Source organism: Triplophysa rosa, linkage group LG5 (genome assembly GCF_024868665.1).
Source record: "Triplophysa rosa linkage group LG5, Trosa_1v2, whole genome shotgun sequence".
Lineage (NCBI taxonomy): Eukaryota > Metazoa > Chordata > Actinopteri > Cypriniformes > Nemacheilidae > Triplophysa > Triplophysa rosa.
Genome location: NC_079894.1, coordinates 1,912,747 through 1,935,677, shown reverse-complemented (window position 1 = coordinate 1,935,677; position 22,931 = coordinate 1,912,747). Strand labels below are relative to the sequence as shown.

The window sequence follows — 22,931 nt, the reverse complement described above, 5'->3', positions numbered from 1 at the left end:
ATGGTATGTTTCCTGCAGTTCATAATAATAATAATCCCTTTCAGTTGGTATTTAATGTGCCCCAGATCTACTAAATGACAGAGACAGGTGTTTTACATTTTGATAGAATAATATGCTTTATTGTTCATATTACCTTATAAACAATCCCATCAGTTAAAAGCAAAACAAAGCTTTGATGTTTCTGAATACATGTTGATATAGAAGCCAAATATGCAGATGATTTAGATAAAAGGTGCAAATGTTTATATACCAGAAAAGCCAAGTGAGAAAATGTTAAAAATAAACAATACGCTGAATGTCATTAAAAAAAGTCACAAATTTCCCTTGTAAATAATCACATCTATCACATTGCTAATCTAAAACCGCATCTTGATAAACCCACCCAAGAAAAAGCATCATCATTAGTTTGGTCATTAAAATCTTAGTAAATGTATATTCTATATGGAAACTGATGTCAACTCAACCCCACACCTAAAACATGAAAATAAACTCTTGTTTCATCTTAAGGATAGGAATTAGCAGTTGACTTACTAAGATGTCATCACACTATAACTAACGGAAGAGTAGTCAACACTGCCCCTGCGTGAGCCAGTACGAGACCCTGCTCTAGATCCTGAGCGAGAGCTTGGACCAGAGGACACGTTGTAGGGGCTGCTTATGCCTTTTGAAGACATGGAAGTAGCCTGGAGCATCTTCATGCCATTGTTCTCCTCCACCATGCAGTTATCCATCGCCTCTTTGTATGAGATTTTCAGTTTGGTTTTAGGACAAGTAAGATTCTTAATGTAGTTCCTCGTATCCTGCAGCTTTTGTGCTCCTTTTCCATCAAGCCATCCTCTTCGGATGGCTTCTTCAATGCTCACCCGCCGGCCAGTTTCAGGCTCGAGAAGTCCTCCTGTCAGATACTGGAACTCCAGGAACCTCTGGCCTGCCTCGTAAGGCAGCCATTTTTCCTTGATGGCCTCGGCGGCAGACAGTCTCCTCTTGGTCTTCACATCCTCGAAACCCGCATAAGCCTTCTGTGCTGGTTTCAGTTTGGCAGCCATGTCATCATCGATGATGCTCTGTTGTACGGCATCTTTCAGAGAGAGTCTCTGGCCGGAGGCAGGATTTATCAAACCTCCCGTACAAACCTGAGCTTCCAAGAGCCTCTGAGCGGTGATGTTGTCCACTATACCGCGCCGCTGTGCCTCAGAGATGGTTATCTTCTCTAGGGTCTCTGTGTCAAAGATGGCTCCCACAGGGCTCTGGTCATCAAACATATCAGATGGAGGGGAGAGTGTGATGGATATGCCAGAGAAACGTTTGCGGACGGTCGGAGATGATGGCGCGATCTGTGTGGGACTGCTGCAAGTGGCAACGTCCTCAGCACTGCTGGACTGGATGTTAAGCTCCAAGCCACGGCTTCTACTGTTGATCATACTTGCAAACTCGGTGAGCGTCAAAGTCCCCGCACGATACTTTTCCAGGCTTTGTCTATCAATAATTCCCCTGTCTAGTGAATCTTGAACGTCATACTGGTTTCCAGTCTTGCGATCAACAAGAACTACTCGCTTGCTGCCATCAGATCCTGAGATAGTGATCTCCTCCCACTCGCACTCCTGTTCAGAAAGTTCCAGGAAAGTGTCGTAGTCAATCAACTCCCGGTGGTACGCTTCCCGAACAGTCATCTCTTTTCCTGTGTCAGGGTCTACAATTACAACTCTTCTCTTGCGTAGTGTGTTCTTTTGAGTTGTTGTCTGCTTTGGCTTCGTCTTGTCTTTCAAAGGCAAAAGGGTGAGGCCGCTCTTGGGATCGGTGATGCACCTCTGCTTTAGTTGCAGATACGTTAAGTTTTCCTGAGTGTTGGGGTCAAAGAAACCTTTGGTGTCGTCACCGTCATATGACAAAATGTCATTCATTTCATGATCAAAGTAACCTTTCTTGTAGGCCACGTCCACTTCAATTCGATGGCTCCCTTTAGGATCGATGATGCCGCCACTGGCTATCTGAGCCTCCAGCAGTCTAATGCCATGACCCCTTTCGATCACTTCTTTTTCAATAGCTTGAAAGAGCGAAATTATTTTTCCAGTTGCGGGATCTTTGTATCCAGTGACAGCCCGCTCAGCAGACAGCAGTTTGTCTTTAAACTCCTTTCCTACAAGACCTCTCCTCCATGAATCCTCTACTGTCATGCAGATATTGTTGACTGGATCGATAATGAAACCGGAGGCAGCCTGGGCCTCGAGGAGCTCTAGTGTGGTTCCCCGTCGGAGTAGTCCGTCTTTCATGGCCTGGTAAAAGGGCATGACACTATTGTTGGCCTCATCGTAAATACCAGCAATACAAGAAGAACCACTGAGGTACTTTTTGAGCCTGTCCTCAATATCTTTGCCTGTTAGCTTTCCTTGATTTATTTGATCCAAATCTGCTTGACTGAGCAATTTAGAATCTACAAGCTCTGTAAGCGTGACCTCAGTACGAAGGCCTTTTACTGTCATATTCGTTGACTCCTGAGGTTTAGCGATCTCTTCAGTCTGTGTATACTTAACGGATGCAATTGGACGCTGCTGCAACCTCCTCAGTTCCATTTCTAGGGACTCCCTTAGCCGAGTGAGCTCTGAGATTTCCCTCTCTGAGCTCTGAATACGAGTCTTGTAGCGTTCGTCCACACTCCTCAGCTCAGCAGTCAGTCTCTGGATCTCACTCCTCAAGGAGGCCCTGTCTCTCTCTGCTTTGTCTCTATCTAACTCGCTCTGCCTGATCTGCCCTTCTTTTAACTCGTACTGGCTCTTCCAGTACATGAACTCTTTTGAAATTTTTTCAATTTCATCTTGGAAGCGTTTCTTTTGCATCGTCTCGGATTCCAAGGAGACTTTGATGCGTCTGAGCTCCTCTTCATAGCGCTGCTGCTTTCCTTTGTCCTGATCCAATAGTTTCAGTTTGGCTAAGAGACTGTCTCTCTCTTGGACGATTTCTTTGTAGTGGGTCTCAGACCTTTGGATCATCAGCGATGTCTGAAAACAGAAAAGAAAATTGGTTCATTAAAACAACTCCTCAAAATCATTTAGTGAACTTAGCAAAAAAGAACAATAAACGCAAATCATGCTAGCAGAGGTTAGATGAGTTATGACCTTGAAAAAAATTCAATTCTTTTCAAATTGAATTTTTAGCCAAAGAAAATCTGAAAATTAATTTGCAACCATGCAGTGTGCAACAAAGGTGATTTCAAAGGTCACTGAAACATTATCCAGCAAAGCCATTTCAAACAAGCCAAAATTGTGATGTATTTTGATTCAAATGATCTAGATAAAAATACAATTGTGCCTCTCAAGGAAATACCTCAGAGAATTGCTTTTGGATTTGAGCAATTTCCACCCTTAAACTTTCTCTCTCTTTAGTCAGTTCATTGATAAGTTCCTGCAGTTCCAGTGCCCTGTTATTGCTGGTTTGCAACTGGAACTGAATGGCCGACAATCGTGATGCACTTTCGCTCTCGATGGTGCTCAGGCCTCGTTTAAAGTCATCCCTCTCCATTCGCACACTCCTCAGCTCTTCCTCTAGCCGCAGACGTTCCTTGGTAAGATTCTGGGTGAGGCTTTGCAGCTTCTCAATCTCAGTGGTGCTCTCATTTAGCACTCTACTCTTGTCCTCTATAGTCTTATAGAGAGAATCGTTGCGCTGATTCGCCTCCCGGACGCGGGCCTGTTCCTGTACAAGCTGCTGCTGCAAGGCCTTCAATTCAACCGTCACCCTGGTCAAATTCTCTACCGTGACCTTATACTCCTTCTGGCTTTTATCCAACTCGTCACGTAAACCGCGAATCTCCTGGTCATATCTGCGGCCGGAAACACTTTCTTTTTCGTGGTTAGCCCGCAGAGTGCTGATGGTAGTGGTGTATTCACGGCACGTCTGGTTCACCCTCTCCAGTTCAATTTCTATTCTTTTTCTCCTTGTGAGCTCATCCTGTGTGCCTCTCCTCTCTGTTTCCAGTTCAGCCTGCAACTCATTGACCTTAGACTGCAGTTCATTGATGCGACTCTGCAGTCTGGTGGTGTTCTGTTCCAACCTGCTCCTCTCATTTGTTTGCTTCTCCATCTCTCTCTTCATGACCAGTATCTCTTGCTCAGTGATCTTCAGCTTGTTAATGGTCTCGGTGGTGGAAGTGTGCTTAGTGAGAAGTTCGCTTTGAGATTGTCTGAGGCTTTGGTTCTCAACCTCCAGGGCTTTCCTTCTTCTGGCCTCATCTTGCAGGTTCTGTGTCAACACGTTAATCTGATGGACCTTATCCTGAGCTGCTCGGTTGGCCTCGGCCAGTTCCACCTTGTGTCTTGTCTCGATCTCTTCTCTTGATCGTCTCATGATCTGAATCTCTGACTCCAGTTCTTTCTTGAACCTGCCCGTCTCTGTTGCTGAAGATCTCTGCTGATGTGCATCCGCCTCTGCTTTCCTCCTTGCTTCTTCTGTGCGACTGACCGAGAGCTGCACCTTTTTAAGTTCTTCCTGTAGGTCCCTTTTCTCAGAATTTAATCTATCCAGCTGGAGTTTTAGGGTCACTGATTCTTCATCCTTCTGCTGTGAAGCCATGAGCACGGTGGTCTTGGTGACGTGGATCTCAGATTCATAAGTTTGCTTTAGGCTATTAATCTCCTGGCTCAACTGTGATCTTACCTTTGAGGTCTCTGACTCTGCTGCAGAGCGCCGTGAGGCTTCATCGTCCAGCTTCGATTTCAGCCTTTCGATCTCCCGCTCTTTTTCTTTGATGGCCCTTTCATATTGACTCTTGGACTGGTTGAGATCGTCCAGTTCTTTCTGTCTCCTGCGGATAGTGATCTCATACTCTTCCTGCTGGGTGGTGTATCGCTCCTCAGCCTGCCTCCGCTTGCGTTTCTCCTCTTCGATGAGCAACGTGAGGCGGGACAACTCGTCTTGTAAGCTCCTTAGCTGATTCTGGGTGCTATCCAGGCTGTCCTTAGTAGTATTACATTGAATGAGATGGGTTCTCTTTATCTCTTCCAGAGATATTAGCTGTTCTTTGGATTGGTTGAGCTCCAGCCGATTGCGTGCCAGACTGTCCTCTAGTGACTTGTTCTTCTGCATGTGATCGTTGAAGTTATCCTTCATACGCCTCAGCTCCTCCTCCAAAAGTTCAATTTTAGTGTTCCGCATCTAATCAAAAACAAAAATCCAAATGAAATACGTTACTGGGTGTTGTAAAACAAGCAGAACAAATGAAAAAAAATTTTGAGCAACAAGTCTTAAATTTAACTCTAAAGATGTGGTTTAAGTAAGGGATCATTTAAGGCTAGCCGTGCTTTGAAGGGTTCATTCCACAAGGTAGAGGCCAAGACCCACGGGACGCAAAAATCCTTTAAAGAGTACATTCCTCAAGATCATAAAAAATACATTTCATGAAGTGTTTAATTTTGCCGTGTTTGAATGTAAGCAATCTGCCAAGTTGTAAATCCGAAGGTGAACGAATAACAAAGTTATTAGCTTATAAAAAAGGTAATCGACTCTGAATCAAGCGAACAAGCCATGACCTGTCCGAATCTTTAACCACAATGTACCTACGTCACTAGAAAATCCCCGCCTACTGACTGCGAAAACTTAACTCTCTCCTCCCCAAACACTGTACTAGCTCGTTCGTGACGTGTGCATCATGTCTAAGAGAAGCTGTGTTCTATGTAGTGAAACTAAGTCAGTCTTATTTTCACTACCAAAGGAAGAACTTCTGAGGAAAAAATGGTTACTATTTATTTTTCAAACGACACCAAAGGAGTATAAACCGAACTTTTTACTTTGCGCTCGTCATTTTACCGAAGATTGCTTCATCAATCTTGGCGCCTTTACTGCAGGATACATTAAACGTCTTTCCTTAAAAGATGTTGCAATACCAACTTTATTTGGACCTGTAAGCTCCACCGAATCACAACCTGTAAGTGTGACTCTTTATTTTTGTCTTTACTTAAAATTAAATTTGTGTGACGTTATCTCATGTCTGTGTTTAGCTAACGTTACCGTTATTTTTGGGGTTGTTACTGTTTGTTTACCTAACGTTAGCTATAAACTCGTTGCGCTAATGTAAGTGTTCAACCATATTAACTCGCAAAGTCTTTATTTCAAGAACTGCGTGGTGTACTATAGTTATAATAACATCTGAAGATACGAACACCGTACACTGTATGCCGTGATAACTAACTGTTACAAGAGAAGTGTCTTAAACAGTCCTTTTTCTTACTGGCATCTGTATAAGGATTAAAGAATGATTCGTCAGACTCTGGCTCGAACTGGTAAGGTAAAATCGACGCCATCTCTCTCTATACACTGTTAATATCCAACCACCTGCAAACCGTAATACAGCAGTAATGATAGGCGGTCCATTTGCGACACATGCTGAACGCGTTTGACCAATCACAGCAGACTAGACCATTTGACCAATCACAGCAGACTAGACCATCTGACCAATCACAGCAGACTACACTATCTGACCAATCAGATCAGACTACGCTGGCGGAAAGGCGGAGATTACACAGATGAATCGCGGAACGAATCATTTGAGAGTCAGTCAAGAAGTAAGGTAATAAAAACTGCTTATTATTACGAAATAATAGTATTTTTACATCATGTATGTACATAAACTTGTTGTCGGACACTCCATAAACCAAAATAAGCCCTTAAAAATATTGAGGAATGTACTCTTTAATGCACAGCTAGCCGTGGATTATCTCGCTTATACCATGGTCATTTGCCAAATTGAAGCTGTTATTGATGTTTACAGTGTAATTTTGGATCAGACAGGAGAAAACGACAGTTATTTTCGTCAGTTAATTTCAAACATTGATCAAACTGACTGGAACTACCTACACCTTCAAGCCAATCAGAATTGAGTTTTCAAACAGACTATGGTATAAACCAAATTATTATAATAATTTAAAAACATCAAAGTCACCCTTTTACAGGAATGGTTTTCTAAACGTAAAGACAGCATTTTGTGCATTTTTTAAAATTGCATCAGACATAGTTTCTTACCTTTAACTCCTCCATGTTTTTCAGCATCTCCCCGAGAAACTTGTAGTAGTCACTTGATCGTGTCAAGAGCTCTATGTAGTGTGACTGCATCTCTGTTGCCTTTACCAAAACAGTTACAAATCAGTTGTTGTAAAAAAGCAATGCCGTCTTTTTGTCCATTCAAAACTTAATGAACTGTGATGTAAATCTGCCAGTACCTCCTGTCTCAGTTCAGTGGCTGGAGACTGCAGCATAGTCCTCTTGATGGGAATGTTGAGAAGTGTCTCCAAACCTGCACTGTAGGAAGCCAGCTGGAGCTCATAGTCCTGTAAATACACAAAGATGTATATTAAAACACTGAGAAGACCTTTAGTGTGATATATTTCATGTAATTGAGACAAATGTTACCTTGATGGAGGCAGCACATGTGTCAGAATCTTTGACCACGTCATCCACCTTTTCTTTTCTTCCTTTTATCTCAGAATACAGTGCCTGTTCATTAAAGAAACATTCATCCATCAGTCAATTTTAATCAAACAATTTATCAAATGAACTACATTTCTAAACCCAGATTAAAAAGTCTTCAAATTACTTGAAAAAAATAGTAAATGTATTATTTAAAGTAAAGCTAACATGTAATGTTCTCCAAATTTCACTAGAAATTCAGTAATAAAGCTCAGGTATTTGGTTGGGACATGGTGTCTTAACTGACTTTTTGTTGGTTCAGGTGGTCCATCAATTTTTCCACACTGCTGAATTTAGTCATCTGGAGGGCATCTTGGCGCTGACGTGTCTCCTGAATCCACTTGTTCATCATGCCATTCGTCTGCTTGTAGTGATTCAACTGTTTCAACTGTTTTTCCAGGTCCCATGTCCTGAAAAACAATGATTATTACACATTAACTTGCGCATTGTATATCAGGACAAGATCAAAAGAAAAATCAGCAGCACACATTACCTGCTATCAATCTGAGTCACAATTCGACGCCACCGGTCAGTCATCTGCCCAACCAGTTCTGTGTACTTGGACAGATCAACGTCACACTGATGGAAAGACTGACCTATCTGACCATTCCAGTGGAGGGCCTTGGACAGCTCAGACTCCATAGTCTTTAAAACACCTTTCTTCTGCTCCAGATCAGCTTTCATGTTCTGCAGAGGCACCACATAGTTTAAACCCGCTTAGACAACAGAAAAGGAGACAAGGATCTATACAAAGAATTGTTCAGGTAAGTTCACCTTGAGAGTCACGCAGTATTTCTCAACTTCATCCGAATCGACAGAAGACGTTTCTTTCTCTGTAAGACGGGCTTCGTGGACTTTAATGACGTCCTCAGCCTGCAGGAGACTCTGCAGCAGAGCCTGAAGAGCCGTGAGCCTGAACAGAGTACAGACAAATCCTCATAAGAACAAACACCAGATCTTCACGAGCCATTTTCAAGTTGTCAAGGTTGTTAATCAGAAATAACCGACTGAATATTAGCAAACCTAGAAGTCTCATTTCCTTCTCAGTGTACGTTCAGACCGCCAGCGACTGTGTCGCTAGTCTCTTGCTACGAGGTGGTTAGAAGGCATTCCTAGCTTTGGTTGCTCTAGTAACATTCATAAACAAACCCTGCAGTAACTGACGAGAGACGGATGACGTGAGCTCCGCTACTCTACTCCTATTGGTAGTCTCTCCTGAAAGTCACTCGTCATTTGCAGAAAGTTGAGCAAATCTCAACTTTGTCACGTCGCCAATGGTCACTGTTGCCAGCTCACCATTGAAATGAATGACATCGCCTCGCTTTGTCGCTGGCGGTCTGAACGGGGCGTCAAAATAATTTGTTCTATCAGAGGGACCTATAACTGTAAACATTGCCCTGTTTGACCACGTTGAATGTTCTTGCCTCTGGATATAAGCCGTCGAGAAGCCTTGCAAGCTGCCCAGTTTCTTGTTGATGTGGTCCAGTTCGGTGCGCAGGTACCGGGTCTGCTCTGCGTTAGTGCTTCCCTCCAGCTCTCTCAGGATCTTTTCCCTCAGACGCAGGTACTCATCTCGGATAGAGTCCAGATCACGATGCACACCCTGAAATGAACGAGATTTTTACTTAATTTACTCATTTAGCCATTAAAAGCTGATCAGTCTCTGGACTCTGGACAGTCCAAATCTGTATTGACCGTTTTGAATAATATTGGTTGACGAATATAAGTTGATGCTGATATCAAGAGAAAGGGAGAGAAAACTACAGAGATTTTAGGTCTGGCCAATGGCTGATATAGTGTTGATTTGCATCATTTGTATTTGTCCTGTTTTTGAACAGTCTATATTATTTCTATCAAATGTTTGTTCGGTACTCTCTTTAAAGGTCCAGACAGTGAAATCTAGCTGCAAGGTTGCAAATTGCAACCAGCCGCTCACCCCTCCCCCTGCCGTTCGAAACACTACGACGGCTGACAGAACATGGTGACTTATATGCAAGGGGTATATGTCAGGGTCAGTTGTGGCCTAGTGGTTAAGAGAGTTGGACTCTTAGCCAGAAGGTCACTGGTTCAATCCTCAGTGCCACCAGGAAATGACTGAAGTGCCGTTGAGCAAGGCACCTGACCCCCGTTTGCTCTGCAGTGAAAACTGCCCACTGCACTCTACTTGTAAGTCGCTTTGGATAAAAGCGTCTGCCAAATGAATAAATGTAAATTATATGTAGATAGAAATAGCTCATTCTAAGGTAATTAAAAAAATAACGCTTCATTGTGTAATCTCTTTATACACCTCTGGAGAGACAGTTATGTATATTATATTATATTATATTGCATTTCTGTCAATAGATCCTCCACAAAATTACAGACTGGACTTTTAAGACAAATTAAACTTGGTTTCATATATTGTTGTCTTACAATGTGCATCCATTTTGGTTGCGTTTTTCGCTTTTCCACCATCCAAATACAACAAATGATGTATGTACAATGACTAAAAAAGTGGCCATGGCCATCAGTCAATGCTAAAGAAATCACAAAAATGGCTATATATACATCAGTCTATGACTTATGGGAACAAGTGTGCCAGTGCTGGTGATGTTTGTGTATACCTGCAGCCGCACAAGTCTTTTTGAGCACTCCTGTACGCTGTTCTCCTTCAGAGGCACATGAAGGTCCTGAATCAGACCTGCCTCCGCTGCCTCGAGTTTGTATCTGAGAGCGCTCAGGTCTGACATGAACCCAAAGTTCAGTCCGGAGCTAACCGTCACCTTGCTATTCAACACCTGCTTCTTCCCATCTGTCTGCACCACGTCTTTCTGAACATTTCTCACATCCGTTCCAATCTTGTTCACCACCTTCACAGTGGTATCCACTCCATTCTCCCCTAAAGGACAAATGAAACCTCAAGATCTTTTTGAAAGCTACAGTGCATTACTTCATCTACATGATAAGGTTGTCTGGACTTACTGTAGTTGGGTAGCTGGATGACCAGCTTGTCATAATGCGTCTGTGCCCCTGTGTATTGCAGCTCGATGAGTCTCTTGTCTTCATCTCCAAACATGTTGGAGCCCTGACTGTTATGTATAAACTCCAGATAGTGGGTCTCCAGACTCTTGATAATGTTACGATACTCCTCGGGACGCATTTGAGACAGCTGTAAGAGGTCGAGAAACAAACATCGTTTTAGTTACGTAAGGCAGACAGAGCTGGATATAATATACAGTATATGTCGATTCGTAATGTAGTGATTCATACCATGGAGAGTGTGAGGGAGTTAATGTACTGAATGTCCTTCATGCAGTACTGCCAGGAGATCAGGCTCTTGATGTTGATGTACAGCTGACTCCAGATGGACATGATGGCTTCATAGTACTGCTCGTTCCTGTGGAGCAATCCATGAGTCAGTTCTCAATGGGCTTCAGATCAGATGCACTAGAGCGTTTCTATCTGTGTGTGTGTGTGTGTGTGTGTGTGTGTAAGTACTTGTTGGCCAGGTTGATGCTCAGAGGGTTGGGTGGTGGTATGATCAGACACACTGATGGTATGTCCATGTCCAATCCTCCAGGTCCAGTCACGTTCCACTTACAGCGCTCCGAGTTGTTCTTCAGAATTCCTGTGTTGTCCTTCAAAATGCCTTTCTGTAACAGACACGCGCGCATGCTGTAAAATCCGGTTTACAAGTGGTAACTATAGAGAAATCGAAGTTCCGAGAATCCACATCCCCACAATAGTGATAATTATAGAGCAGAACAGTCCCCACAGGATTTTTGTGATTTCTGCAGCCAAAAATGCTTGATTTTGCAGCGGCTTTATTCAAATTTTGCCATAAAGATTGCAAAAATACTACTTGAATAGACAAACAGGGTTTTTCCTTGTGAAAACATTATTTATTAATTTCCTATGAGTAAAAGGCATGCAGCATATTCAAACAGACGGCCTGGAAACCTTGCAGTTGCCAAGGCCCGCCCAAGAGGCCATTTTGACTGACAGGGTCAAGCAACCAATCAGGTTTTGTTTAATGCTGCTTCATGTTTATAGTAGTGGAAATGTCCCTGTGATAACAGACTGGTATACGTATACGAACGTTTCAAAAGTTTACAACAACGGTTATGAGGCTGTGCCATGAAACTCGCATACTTGATAGAAGTCGGCGTTTAGTTGATCGTGATGAATGTTCATTGTCACCAATATAAACATGACAGCGTTCTTCATAGATCTTCGTTCTTCCAGGCATATTGTTTAAGAACGTGAAACACACGTCGGTGAGGCTGACTCGACTCAAAGCCACTAGATGGAAAGCCTGCAACCTTTCGCCATAAAAGCGTAACGGCTAATGATAACGCCTTGGCTTCAGCGGAACGCAGGAAAGGAGACCAGAGGCTAGTTTTTTTTAATGGATGTCGATGGATTTTAGCTGTTACGTCTTCTCCAATTGTAAGTGTTATAGGCCCTTCTATCCCCCTATACTAAGAGTATCGCTGCTTGACTTTTTGAGCAGGTTTTGACGGAATGCGTGATGTGATGATGTCACATGGTGCGTCTTCGGCCAAACTATGCGGAAAATCTGCGACAATCTAAATTTAACAAAAAATGAAATAAATAAATAAAATCACAATGAAATGAAATAAATCACAAAAAATATTTTGCAAGTTTGTTTGATTATGCGTTAAATTCTGCGATCACAAAAATGTATACACAATGATTGTTTTTCAGCTGATAACTGATAAAATATTGACATCCATATTGAAATTTAAAAGGCGAAATTGCAATGCACAAGCTTCAAGTAAACATGACATTATTGTCCGCTGATGTAACAGTCATCATTATATTTCTCTTTATAGTTATCAGTCTTGGTGTGAACGGACCTTAATCTGTTTTTCAAAACGTTTGTTGGATCAGTTTGAAACCACTGTTGCTGTTTATTGGATCAATGTGAATGAGAATTTAGAAAGTCGTAGATTCATTTCATTTGCCTCAGCGTAGACTTTATTACCCATAAAATTTGTGGCCACTGTGACCATAACATTTTATTAGTTTTATTTTATCACTTAAACATTTTACCAGAAGGTGCATCTGAAATTACAGAAAATTACCCTGCAATTACAACTACAATTTGGAATTGAATTCTATTCTATATTGAAAATAAAAATGCCTGTTAATGGTGGAAGATTTTAATGAGTCATTGAGTCATTTATTCAACAGATTGTTCATTTAGAAATGAAGAAAGTGTATGAATTTGGAACGGCATGCTGCTACTATTTCTGCCATACAGATGTACGATAAAGGTGGTTGTGTGGTAGTATGTGATTCCGAATCGAGCTGCTGTCTTGAATCATTGACTCTCTTGATTCGTTTAAAAATGCTGGTTCGTTCTGTAATGAAATACCCATTATTTGCTGTATTTTGTTGGAAAAATATACTGTGCTGTATTGTATTTTTGTTGTCCTGTACATTGTGACAAAACTCTGTTCAGAATGAGTATCATTTCATTGCATGCAATTTCTGTACAGAACCACTGAAAAGAATCAAATCATGAGGACATGAGAGTGCTTGAGAGTGCTTGAGAGTGCTTACGTGATCTTGTTTGTAGTCACACAGAGCTTTCACTATGACCGGACTGCTGCTCTTTTCCTCTGGGTTCCGAGGCTTCAGACACACGATGTTCTTGGACTTGCTGACCAGCGTCTGTACCTGCCTCTTATTCTCCATGATCCTCTCCTTTTCTTTCTACAAACACAAACATGCACAACATTATTACAATGGGCCAGGTTTTGAGAATTTTGTTCATATTTGAGAATTGTGTTTTGAGCAAACTACAGCACACAGTGTAAAAAATGTCGACACGCTCTTTAGGTGTTCTATTGTTCTGCTGGCTTGCTTGGGATGTTTTGAACACAATTTCCATGTATGAAAGTATTCAGTAGCGATCTAAGAATGAAGAAAGTCTTTCCCTTGCATCATATTTTGACATTAAATTCAAGGACCGCTCAGTTTTGTGTTCCGTTACCTCCAGGGCTTTGACCATTTCTGTGAGGTTCTCCAGTGGTGTATTCGTGTCAAAGATGAACCTCTTACGGATGCTGTCGTCGTCTTTCTGCAGTCTGGTGTACGTCTCATTGGCCTCCTTGAAAAACTGCAAAGCAAAACACAAACCACACAATCCAGTTGAAATGTTTTCGTTTTTTCGCTAACTGGGCGTTCCGAGCTTTTGACCAGTTCAATATTGTATCTTTTAGTTTTATGCTCACCATGATTTTGTGGACATTATGCATGAAATATTTGAAACATTGAGTTAAGACTCAAGATCTCATGTTGTGGGACAAGCTTTACTATACATGAAGCACTTAGATGGAAGGAAGAAAAACCTCGGTTATAAATAGCGTCTAATCGTTCTGAAAAACATGTTGTAAGTTAACAAAAAAACACTGCCCTACTCAAAGGCTTCTCAAAGATTCGTTTCTATACACCCAACAACATCGGGTCCGTCTGTCCCTCACCTGACTGTAGGCAGCGTTCTCTTTCAGGTGGACTTGAATGCAATTGGTGATCTGCAATATCCAGCTCCATTGGGTCTGTAATGTGTCCATGTACGCCTGCAAGGAACAGGAAGAAGAATATGACGATGCACTTTAGTATAAAGAATATACAACTACACAATAAGAAGAATTAAGCCGTTTGCACTGCTATACATCCAGTCTGCCGCAAACCTCACATGTGTGATACGACACATCTACATGCCAAAATTCACTTATAGCGCCACCAACTGGCAGATGTATATAACTGACTTTAGTCCTCCTATGTTTACCAGCTAAACGCATACTGCCCACTGTTCAGTGTTTTCCATCCAGTGGAAGCTTCTACGTTTTACTATTGAATTAGTGCTGGTAAGGTCATTGTTGTAAGATTGCTGACCTGTATCTTATCAGACGCCGGGTGTTGGCTCCTCAAGAGGCCGTCCACCTTTGCCTTCAGTTTGTTCAGGTCTTTCTCCTTCTCTTCCAGGTCACACATCAGTTTCTGACAGGAAGGAAGAAAGCGACAGGGACATTAGCCAAAGGCCTTCTTTTGCAATTGTGCTGTATTGTATGTTAAACGTATGGCAAGACGCAGCAACCGTAGCAAACGGTGCATGAGGAAACTGATCCTGATGTGTGTGCGCGCGCGTCTTACCGAGTAGCTCTCTTGTTTTTTGGGAATGTAGGAATCAATGTTTTTATCTCCCCAATCAAACATCAGCTCCTCTTCTTCTCTGTCATTCACCCACATGATGGCTCTGGAAATCTCCTCGATGATGTTCTGCAGTTCTTTCAGGTGAACCATCCGAGTATTCGACATTTTCTATGCGGTGAAGAAAAGAGGCGTGAGGATGGAGAAAATAAAGCCAACTAAAATAAGTCAAGAATAACCGTCAGTAGATAAAAACGATATTCTTTTAACATCAAAATGATTACATGACATTATTGTTGATTAGCTTTAGACTAACCTGTACAGTTTCCCATTCTTGGTCCAGGGCGTGAACTCCACCTTTATCTCTGCTCTGCCTCTGAAGGAAAACATGTTCATATGCTTTAAAAGGTCAGCCAACCAAGTTCATGACGCAATTCTGCACTCATAGCTGTACGACTGCATACTCCATGTGTGCACTATAAGAGACCGCACGTGTTCTTTACTGCCTACACTTTCCAAACGCATATTTCCAAGGCCTTGCTGTTGCGTTCCATGATTTCAAGCTCGACTGAACTGATTTAAAATATCATTAAAGAAAGAATTCTTGTATTTATACCTGTTGGATTCATGTGCTGTATGCGAACCCACACACTCACCAGCTCATCTCGTGCTCGGTCCACCTCTTGGCTTCTCTGAATCGAACTGTGAAACTTGTTGTGGTTCAGGATTTGTTGATTGATGGATTCTTCATCTTCGCCAAAGGGTGCGGTCTCGATGAGGCGCTGCGGCGCACACACACAAAACACACGACTCAGGTAAACGTGCACGCCCATCAGATTTACACACCTGCCGGAGTTTCCCTAAACTGTTATAAAACACTCTAACATACTTAAAAACAAAGTGGCAAATGGCGACATCTATAAAATATGTATAACATGAAAGGTGATGATGCAATGCAATAAAACCGAGATGCAAAGTTTTTCTACTATCATCTGTTAATGCATAGACAGATATTCGTGCAGATGTCAATGATTAATGTGATTTACGACATCTGTAATCTCCGCCTCTAGATGGCAGCGATTCATCATTAACTTGAGTTGTGAATAACAAGAGCTCTCTCATGCTGACCTCAGATCAGTTCAGCGGTTTCTTATATAACGAGGATGGGGGTCCGCAGGACGGTTTTAACGTTGCGTTAGGAGACTGCAGAGTTATTTCGACTGTTCACCCCTGCAGAGCTCGGCGCAGATAACAACACAAAACACGTTACGCCCGAAACACTTTCACTGCTTTTGTTCTCTACAGCCACTCCCTGTTTTCCCCTCCTTCCTGCTCCAGCCACACAATGCCTTCTCTGTCTGTCTAACCTGTGGTGAACTGTGTGTGTGTGTGTGTGTGTGTGTGTGTGTCACAGGTATGTGATACATGTGGAAAATGTGTGTACGGACCTGAGTAAGAGCCTGGAAATCTGTCATGTCTTCATATCGTGAGAAAATTACTTTCTTTCACTTTTAAACAAGTGAAAGAAAACGAGAACGAACTAATTTGGTGCCTCTGGTGCTTCAGATATGAAATACTACTGGCTGTTAATGAATAAATAATAATTGAGATGATTTAGCTGCACAGTTGTTGCAGAACAATTTGTTTTTGCCTTTTGCCGAATCTTCACTTCTGTCGCAATGTAGTCAGTCACTGATCAAGTGCTTTGGAAAGTTGTCAACATTAACCTTCCCGTGTCATTCACATGAAACTCGTATGACAAGCTACTCATCTCCAAACGACAAAGTACACACTGATCCCAGGCTGCCCATCTCGGCTGCAGTTACTTGCCACTTCTAATCTATCGTCTGTATTTTTCCATTACAGACACAAGATATTAAAGAAAATGTGAATGCAGAATGATACTGCTTAAAGTGTGTCAAATTCATTCAGATTGTTTTTAAAAACTATAAAGTGTATAACCAACACATTCTTTTTACATGCTTTCTCCGTTTCTCGCCAGTCTCTCTGCTATTTGTACGGACAAAAAAAACTTGAGTTTGTTTGCAAAAACACATAAAAAAAAAAATCTCTGTTAGTTAGCTGTGTTTTTAAGTTGTCATTACTTATTTGAAACAACCCAACTGCAGTTTGATTGACATTACTTGGAATGCACACTTTAAAAAAACATGTTTTTTTATAAAATCTGTTTTTGTACATGAACTCTTCGCTTTTCGAAGTATTAAAAATCATTCAGTTCTTGCTAATTGTGACATGCATATCGCAATATACCCATTTGCAATCATTTGAAATATGCTGCAGCCCTTTGTGGAAATATTAATTACTCATTTCTATGAGTATGCTACATGCATACATTATATCTGTATGCTACACATACAGTACATACATAACATATGATATTTTTTGGTAATTGCATCTATTTTTTTCAGGTTACAGAGGGAAAGAGCGAGCGAACGAACGAACGAAAGATGGAGGAGAAAAAATGACGAGAAATTCAAATGAAGCGGACGCTGATGTGAATAAGTTCATGGCGAGGTGGACTGGTTTATGGGGTGTGGTGCGGTGCGGTGAGAAACGGGAGTGGTACTAAATACCAGGTGTGTCTCCCGCTATAGGTGTGGAAATCATTACAAGCTCAAATATTGCAAGTAACAACAAGTCAGCGTCTGCTACACAGCGGCACAAGCGTGTTTGTGTACACACCCCTCCACTACTTCAGTCTCTCAACGGCATCTCACATTTCAGTGGGTCAGAATGTGAGATAAGACTGAAACCCATCACACTAAACCCGGCCGGACACGAGGGGGAGATTGAATTCCAATGTAGTGCCGTCAGTCTGAGCTCTGAGCCTGTAAACTCTTCACTCGTGTCGTTCTGCAGGGCTGGAGTTCACATTAGCATCTCAATGGCTTTTCTCCAGACAACTGCATTTGGGCAACAGTTCTGCTGCTTTCGTGGTCAAATAAAGATGCACACGGCTCGAAAAATCTCTTATAAGCTAGGTGTGGATTCTGGAGCTGAAATCTGACATTCACACCACATGCTAAACATGTGCTGAAGATCAGTGATGTGTACTAGAAGAGAAGTGTGCGTGCAAGACGGTTTGAAGACTTTCATGCATATATTGATGAATATTTGTCTAATTGGGGCTGAATAAAAGAACAAATGATCACTTCATCACGCATTCACTTATGTTTTGAATAGCTGTGTAGAAACAGACCTTCTTCTGGTTGATCCATGCTAATGCCTCCTGAAAGCTCTTGTTAGATTCCCCCCAGTTCATGGTGGTCATGCCAGTGTTCATGCCGCTGGTCATGCCGCTGGTCATGCCGCTGGTCATACCGCTGGTCATGCCACTGGTCATTCCGCTGGTCATGCCGGTGGTCATGCCGGTCATGCCGGTGGTCATGCCGGTGATCATGCCGGTGTTCATGGTGGTGTTCATTGAGGTGCTGGCCCTCCTCATCGTTCCTGTGATTGAGCTTCGGATGCCGACGTGCCTGTTATAGCACTCCTCTAACCTGAACGAACACGGGCATACATATTTGGGTCTTCATCAGTGTTTCACGTTAAACTCAAGTTTAAATTACAACATTAAACTGTCAGAACAAGACTTCTGAAATGAAAACCCATAACGTATGAGTGAATAAAAAAATAAGCCAATTGAATATTTTAAATAAACAAATTCATTATCACTCGCTCTGTCATTTCCACAACAAAATATAAAATAATTAAAGAACTACTAAGGTTTGAAACAAAGATAATTCGCTAAAATTTTGAAGTTTAACATAAACTATGAACTATAAGAAAAGTCAAATCAGTGTTAATTTGTTAGCAATGTTAACTCGACCCATTAGAATGACTACAAAATATATGTTAAAAACAGATCAAACTGCGTCAGCGTTTGCTTTCATTCTGTGAGCGTTTTGTTTTTCTATGCATTATTGTGAATATTAGAATAAAACCCATATTCCCTGATATTGTGCGTAACTCAATGTCTCTGATTTACATACTGTAAAAGTGTCTATTAAGTGATGGCATACTAAAGTTGCTTGTATTTATTTACGTCAAGGCACACACACATACAGGCACACGGCAGTTACCCGTTAAATATCATGTCACTGGGTTGACCGGCATTCTTTAATTCCTGGCCACACATTTCAAGCTGGTCCATGTACTCCAAAGCTATAACCATGTTTCTGTCCACTTCAGCCGCCGGTCCCATCTGCAAGCATATGCATCCATTAGAATAATTCTCAAACTAACGTTCACACCAACAAGCCGACCGTTTTCATTTTGGAGCTGTTGTTTTTTACAGAAGGAGAAAACGATGCTTAAATGATGCCACGGCATATTACAAAGTATTCAAGATGTCGGTGCACAGCCTAAAATTAGACCGAGCACAGGAAATTCCTCTGACGGGAGAAGTGCAAAATAACAAAAGCTTTTACACAACTCCAAGCGTGATAGCGCGAACACTGTTTCCCTTACAAAACACGAGCTCTCGCAAAAGAGGGAAGATTTGGGAAACCAGCAAAATACAAAGGCACTAAAAGAACTCAAAAGACGTTTGTTACTCTGCCAAGTGCAGTTAGTCGACATTTTGGCATCTTCCAGCGGAGAACCCCAAAGCAATAAGTCTTACACCATGAATGCCACACAAATCACACACTTTCTCCACATTAACATTACAAAAGCCGAGCTGAAGTCATTTCAGAGAGCTAAGAGAAGGGCTGTTGTTGACACCGCAGTAGTGAAAGTTGAAAGCGCTGCGCTCACGGGTCATGTGAAAGTGTGTAGAAATGACACTTACGTTATCCAGGATGAGTTGAGCTTGATCCAGAGAGCTCATACATTTGTTGTAAAGAATCTGAGCTCTCTTCTGAACAGTCATGGAGGATGATGACATACTAAAAAAAGAAAGTTATTTAAATCACACCTGAACTTTCAAGAAGTCACACTTTCAGACACATTTTCAGGGATATGAACACAGAGAAAGATATTTGGAAGAATGCGTATAACCAGACAGATTTCGCCCCCCATTGACTCCCATAGTAGGAAAAAATACACTGGTAGTCAAAAGTGCCCCAGAACCGTTTGCTGTCCTACATTCTTCAAAATATCTTCTTTCGTGTTCAACAGAACAACAACAAAAATGATTAAATATTTTTTCCTACTATGGGAGTCAATGGGGGGCAAGATCTGTCAGGTTATACGCATTCTTCCAAATATCTTTCTCCATCTTCATCAGAACAAAGACATTTATACACATTTGTAACGACTCGAAGGACAGTAAATGTTCAGGTGAAGTACTTCTGAAGTCTTCTTTTAGTCGAGTTGTTGACACAAACTGTTAGTTTGCTTTAGTTACGATTTAGCCCATTTTCAATACATGCGTACGAGTTCATTAAAATCGAAATAGTGTATTAACAATTTAAACGTAAACGAAAAATCTTGACTTTTTACTCAATTTGACAATTCTTTCATGGTACATGGGCATGTGTGGCGTTCAGGTCGGTCACCCAGACAAATTTTGCAATGTGTTGTACAGAATTCGACTCCCCTACCTCTGATTGGTTCATTCACTTAGGATGCTGCTTTGTGATTGGTCCCTATCTCTAAAGCCCGCCCCCACACCTAATCCTAACCCGAACCTTGGTAGTGGAAAGCAGGGGAGTCGTAATCTCACGGGGAGTCCGATTTTGATAAAACACAATGTCATATTTTCTATTCCTAGAGCACTTTTATTCAACATTGACATATAATTCTGATTTAATAATGTTTCATTTAAGTATCGACGTGGTCTTTTAGCATACCAAAAAGAACAATGGAAGGAAATAACAACAGCAGCACACGAGTCACTTGCTGACATTAATGTGAATAGCAGAGGGCAGTTCATTTAGTCCTGCTAGAATCGGTATATTGACACATCCGAACACAAACATTGCTATTACGCCTACTGATTTGAGGTCGAGACAACCATTCCAGCAAACGCAGACGTTGTCATTGCTTGTTAGGCAAACAAACTGGCATTTTTCTTCTCTGGGGGTTTAACAAGAATAGAAACAAAAATAAGAAAGAAGCTAAACTTGCATAAAAGTGTATAAATAAAAACTCACGTCCGTCCTACTCCTCCTCCTCCTCCTCCTCCTTGTGAGTTTCGGGAGTAAGACTGCGTAACGACCTGATGCGCGAAGCCATCGTTAAAGCCCGACTGGTATCCATTTCCAGACATGAACACCTGCCCACCGTCATTCCTGAAACCCGCGGTGAGATCGGACCGTGAGCCGGATCTCTGTCCGATCTGGTGCAGTCTGGTCTGAGATCCGTACCCACTCATCTTTCTGAGAGCTTCAGCCACTTTTCATGGGCCAGTAACTCCGAACGAAAACGCTAGAACAGTACGAAAAGTCCTCTTCTGTCCTCTCCTCTCCGTGCGCGTCTTTCCCCGTCCCCGCCTGCGCAGTCACTGGCCTCTGCTCTCTGCGCAGTTCCGGTTTTGGCCGTTAGACCACACCTAGACCCGCTCGCCTGGGGAGGTATTTCTCATGACGTGCCATTCCCACACTCTCCCTCGAGATCGAGGATTCACTTTTTCTTTAAGACCAAGAAAGTTGTTCACTTTTGTTTTGGATTATTTGTACTTTTACGCGAGGGTGTTTTACGCAAACTTTCGAAAGACGCACCAGACACCTGCAGATATAGCACCTAATTGTTTTGTTTGGCTGTTTGTTTAGTGTAGTCCAGTTGTGCTCTAAACACATTGCACTTCATTGTTTCATGACATTATCTCATTTAAAATCGTGTCACCTGTATTAAAAAGCAATGCGCATGGGTTGCAGGGAGACGGAGCGCACACCCTGTCTGACTCAAACACACAGACACTCGACATTCAGAGGACTTTCGCCTGCGCATGTGTCATCGACACACCCACCTCACCCACTCACACACCCTTTCAACTCCTCTGAGATCGCAGAGAGCTTCTCCTTTCGCCTTTTCTCTCGTGTGCTTGTCTTGTATTGACTTCTTAAGAACTGCTTGCCAGTTTAAATAAAGCAATCGAAAAATCATAAACGTACACTTCCCCTATTGCATTCTTTTATAATTATTTGGTTCTTTTTCAAGTTTATAGGCATGTATGTATGAAATATAGATGCTGATATAGTGAAGACGTCATGATTAAGATAAGTCATAATGTTATAAGTTGTAAATCGTTACCGTTTTAACTATTGAATTCATGGCTTTTGCGCAGGATCATCTCAACCCTCTTAACAGCAAGTGTTTTTCAACAAACTAGACATTTATCAATCTTACAGATAAGTATTCGCACTATCCTTTCAATGGCTAGAGCAATGAACCTGTTTATCAGGTGCACACCTACTCTTCAAATCTAAAACTCTTCTTTCAAATGCCCAACTTTCAACACATGAGAATGTTTAACTTTGGAATTGGAGGTAAATCCAACCTCGGAATCAGCCTTTAGACTTTAACCTTTAAACCATCAGCCAAAGACTAGCGGCTGTTATATACTGTGATGCCCTGATGTCATTAGAAAATACCGGCACAGTGATCAAGTGTCATGTAAGGGATTATCTCGCTTACACCATGGTCATTTGCCAAGTTAAAGCTGTTATCGATGTTCTCAGTGCATTTTTTGAGCAGACTGGTGATTTAGACAGGTTATTTTCATCAGTTGAAGTAGTTCACCTCAAAATAAGCCCCCGTTGACTTTCCATAGTCATCTTTATTCCTACTATGGAAAGCCAATGGGGGCTTATTTTGAGGTGAACTACTCCTTTGATTTCAAACACTGATCAAACTAAACCGCGCATTGGCTGCTTTGGTCAGCTGCTGCGATACGTCAACGCAACGGCGCCGCCATGTTGGTCATGGCAAGAGTAGCATGTAAACAAATGCAAGTAAACGGGGGAGCTGCGCTTTTTCGGCATTAAAAGCACAATAACGTTTACATTTTGTCAATGGTTTAGGATAAACGTGCAGCACAAATATACTGTATCATGTCTCTAGATATTTCAAATCTCAATATGTAGACTTAAACATTGATTAATTGTGCCTGTTTTTCTTGGAAATACACTAGATAGAACATGCTGGGTATGTTATGACTGTGCAAGAGAAACAACAGCAAAACAAATGAAAACAACCACACGATCAAGTATTAATCGAGAATAAGACACGAAGAGACGGTACAGAGAAGCATGACATTATTCAATTTACATTACATCTGAAAAAATCAAGTTTTTCATTGGGGAAATAGCTTTTATGTCCTCATTTGAGCTTTTCTTGAGCTCCAGGTC

The 22,931-nt window shown here is 41.7% G+C and overlaps 2 protein-coding genes across 3 annotated transcripts in view; one reads left to right on the top strand and one right to left on the bottom strand.

The window, feature by feature from the left end:
* Positions 1 to 17,824, top strand: part of LOC130553883 (transcription factor HES-1-like) — a 28,234-nt gene extending 10,410 nt beyond the window's left edge. The window contains exon 4 of the mRNA XM_057333095.1: positions 17,046 to 17,824. Within this exon, the coding sequence (XP_057189078.1) occupies positions 17,046 to 17,206 (161 nt within the window). The 3' untranslated portion in view covers positions 17,207 to 17,824. The remainder of the gene's footprint in view (positions 1 to 17,045) is intronic.
* On the bottom strand, positions 91 to 21,463 carry dspa (desmoplakin a). 2 transcript variants are annotated; one of them, XM_057333017.1, is made up of 24 exons: positions 20,736 to 21,463; positions 19,430 to 19,526; positions 18,720 to 18,841; positions 17,837 to 18,137; positions 15,273 to 15,398; positions 14,933 to 14,992; positions 14,620 to 14,787; positions 14,362 to 14,466; positions 13,947 to 14,042; positions 13,457 to 13,582; positions 13,024 to 13,176; positions 10,933 to 11,087; positions 10,705 to 10,831; positions 10,417 to 10,603; positions 10,059 to 10,333; positions 8,880 to 9,058; positions 8,230 to 8,368; positions 7,949 to 8,142; positions 7,703 to 7,865; positions 7,399 to 7,482; positions 7,209 to 7,316; positions 7,012 to 7,110; positions 3,322 to 5,148; positions 91 to 2,996 (listed from the first exon to the last, which is right to left on the bottom strand). In XM_057333017.1, the coding sequence occupies exons 1-24, from the start codon at positions 20,954 to 20,956 to the stop codon at positions 531 to 533; spliced, it is 7,578 nt and encodes a 2,525-aa protein (XP_057189000.1). In that variant the 5' UTR covers positions 20,957 to 21,463; the 3' UTR covers positions 91 to 530. The 2 variants fall into 2 exon arrangements, with proteins under 2 accessions (XP_057189000.1, XP_057189001.1); XM_057333018.1 differs by having other exon boundaries at positions 4,651 to 5,148; positions 20,736 to 21,459.
* Positions 21,464 to 22,931: the final 1,468 nt, after the last annotated feature.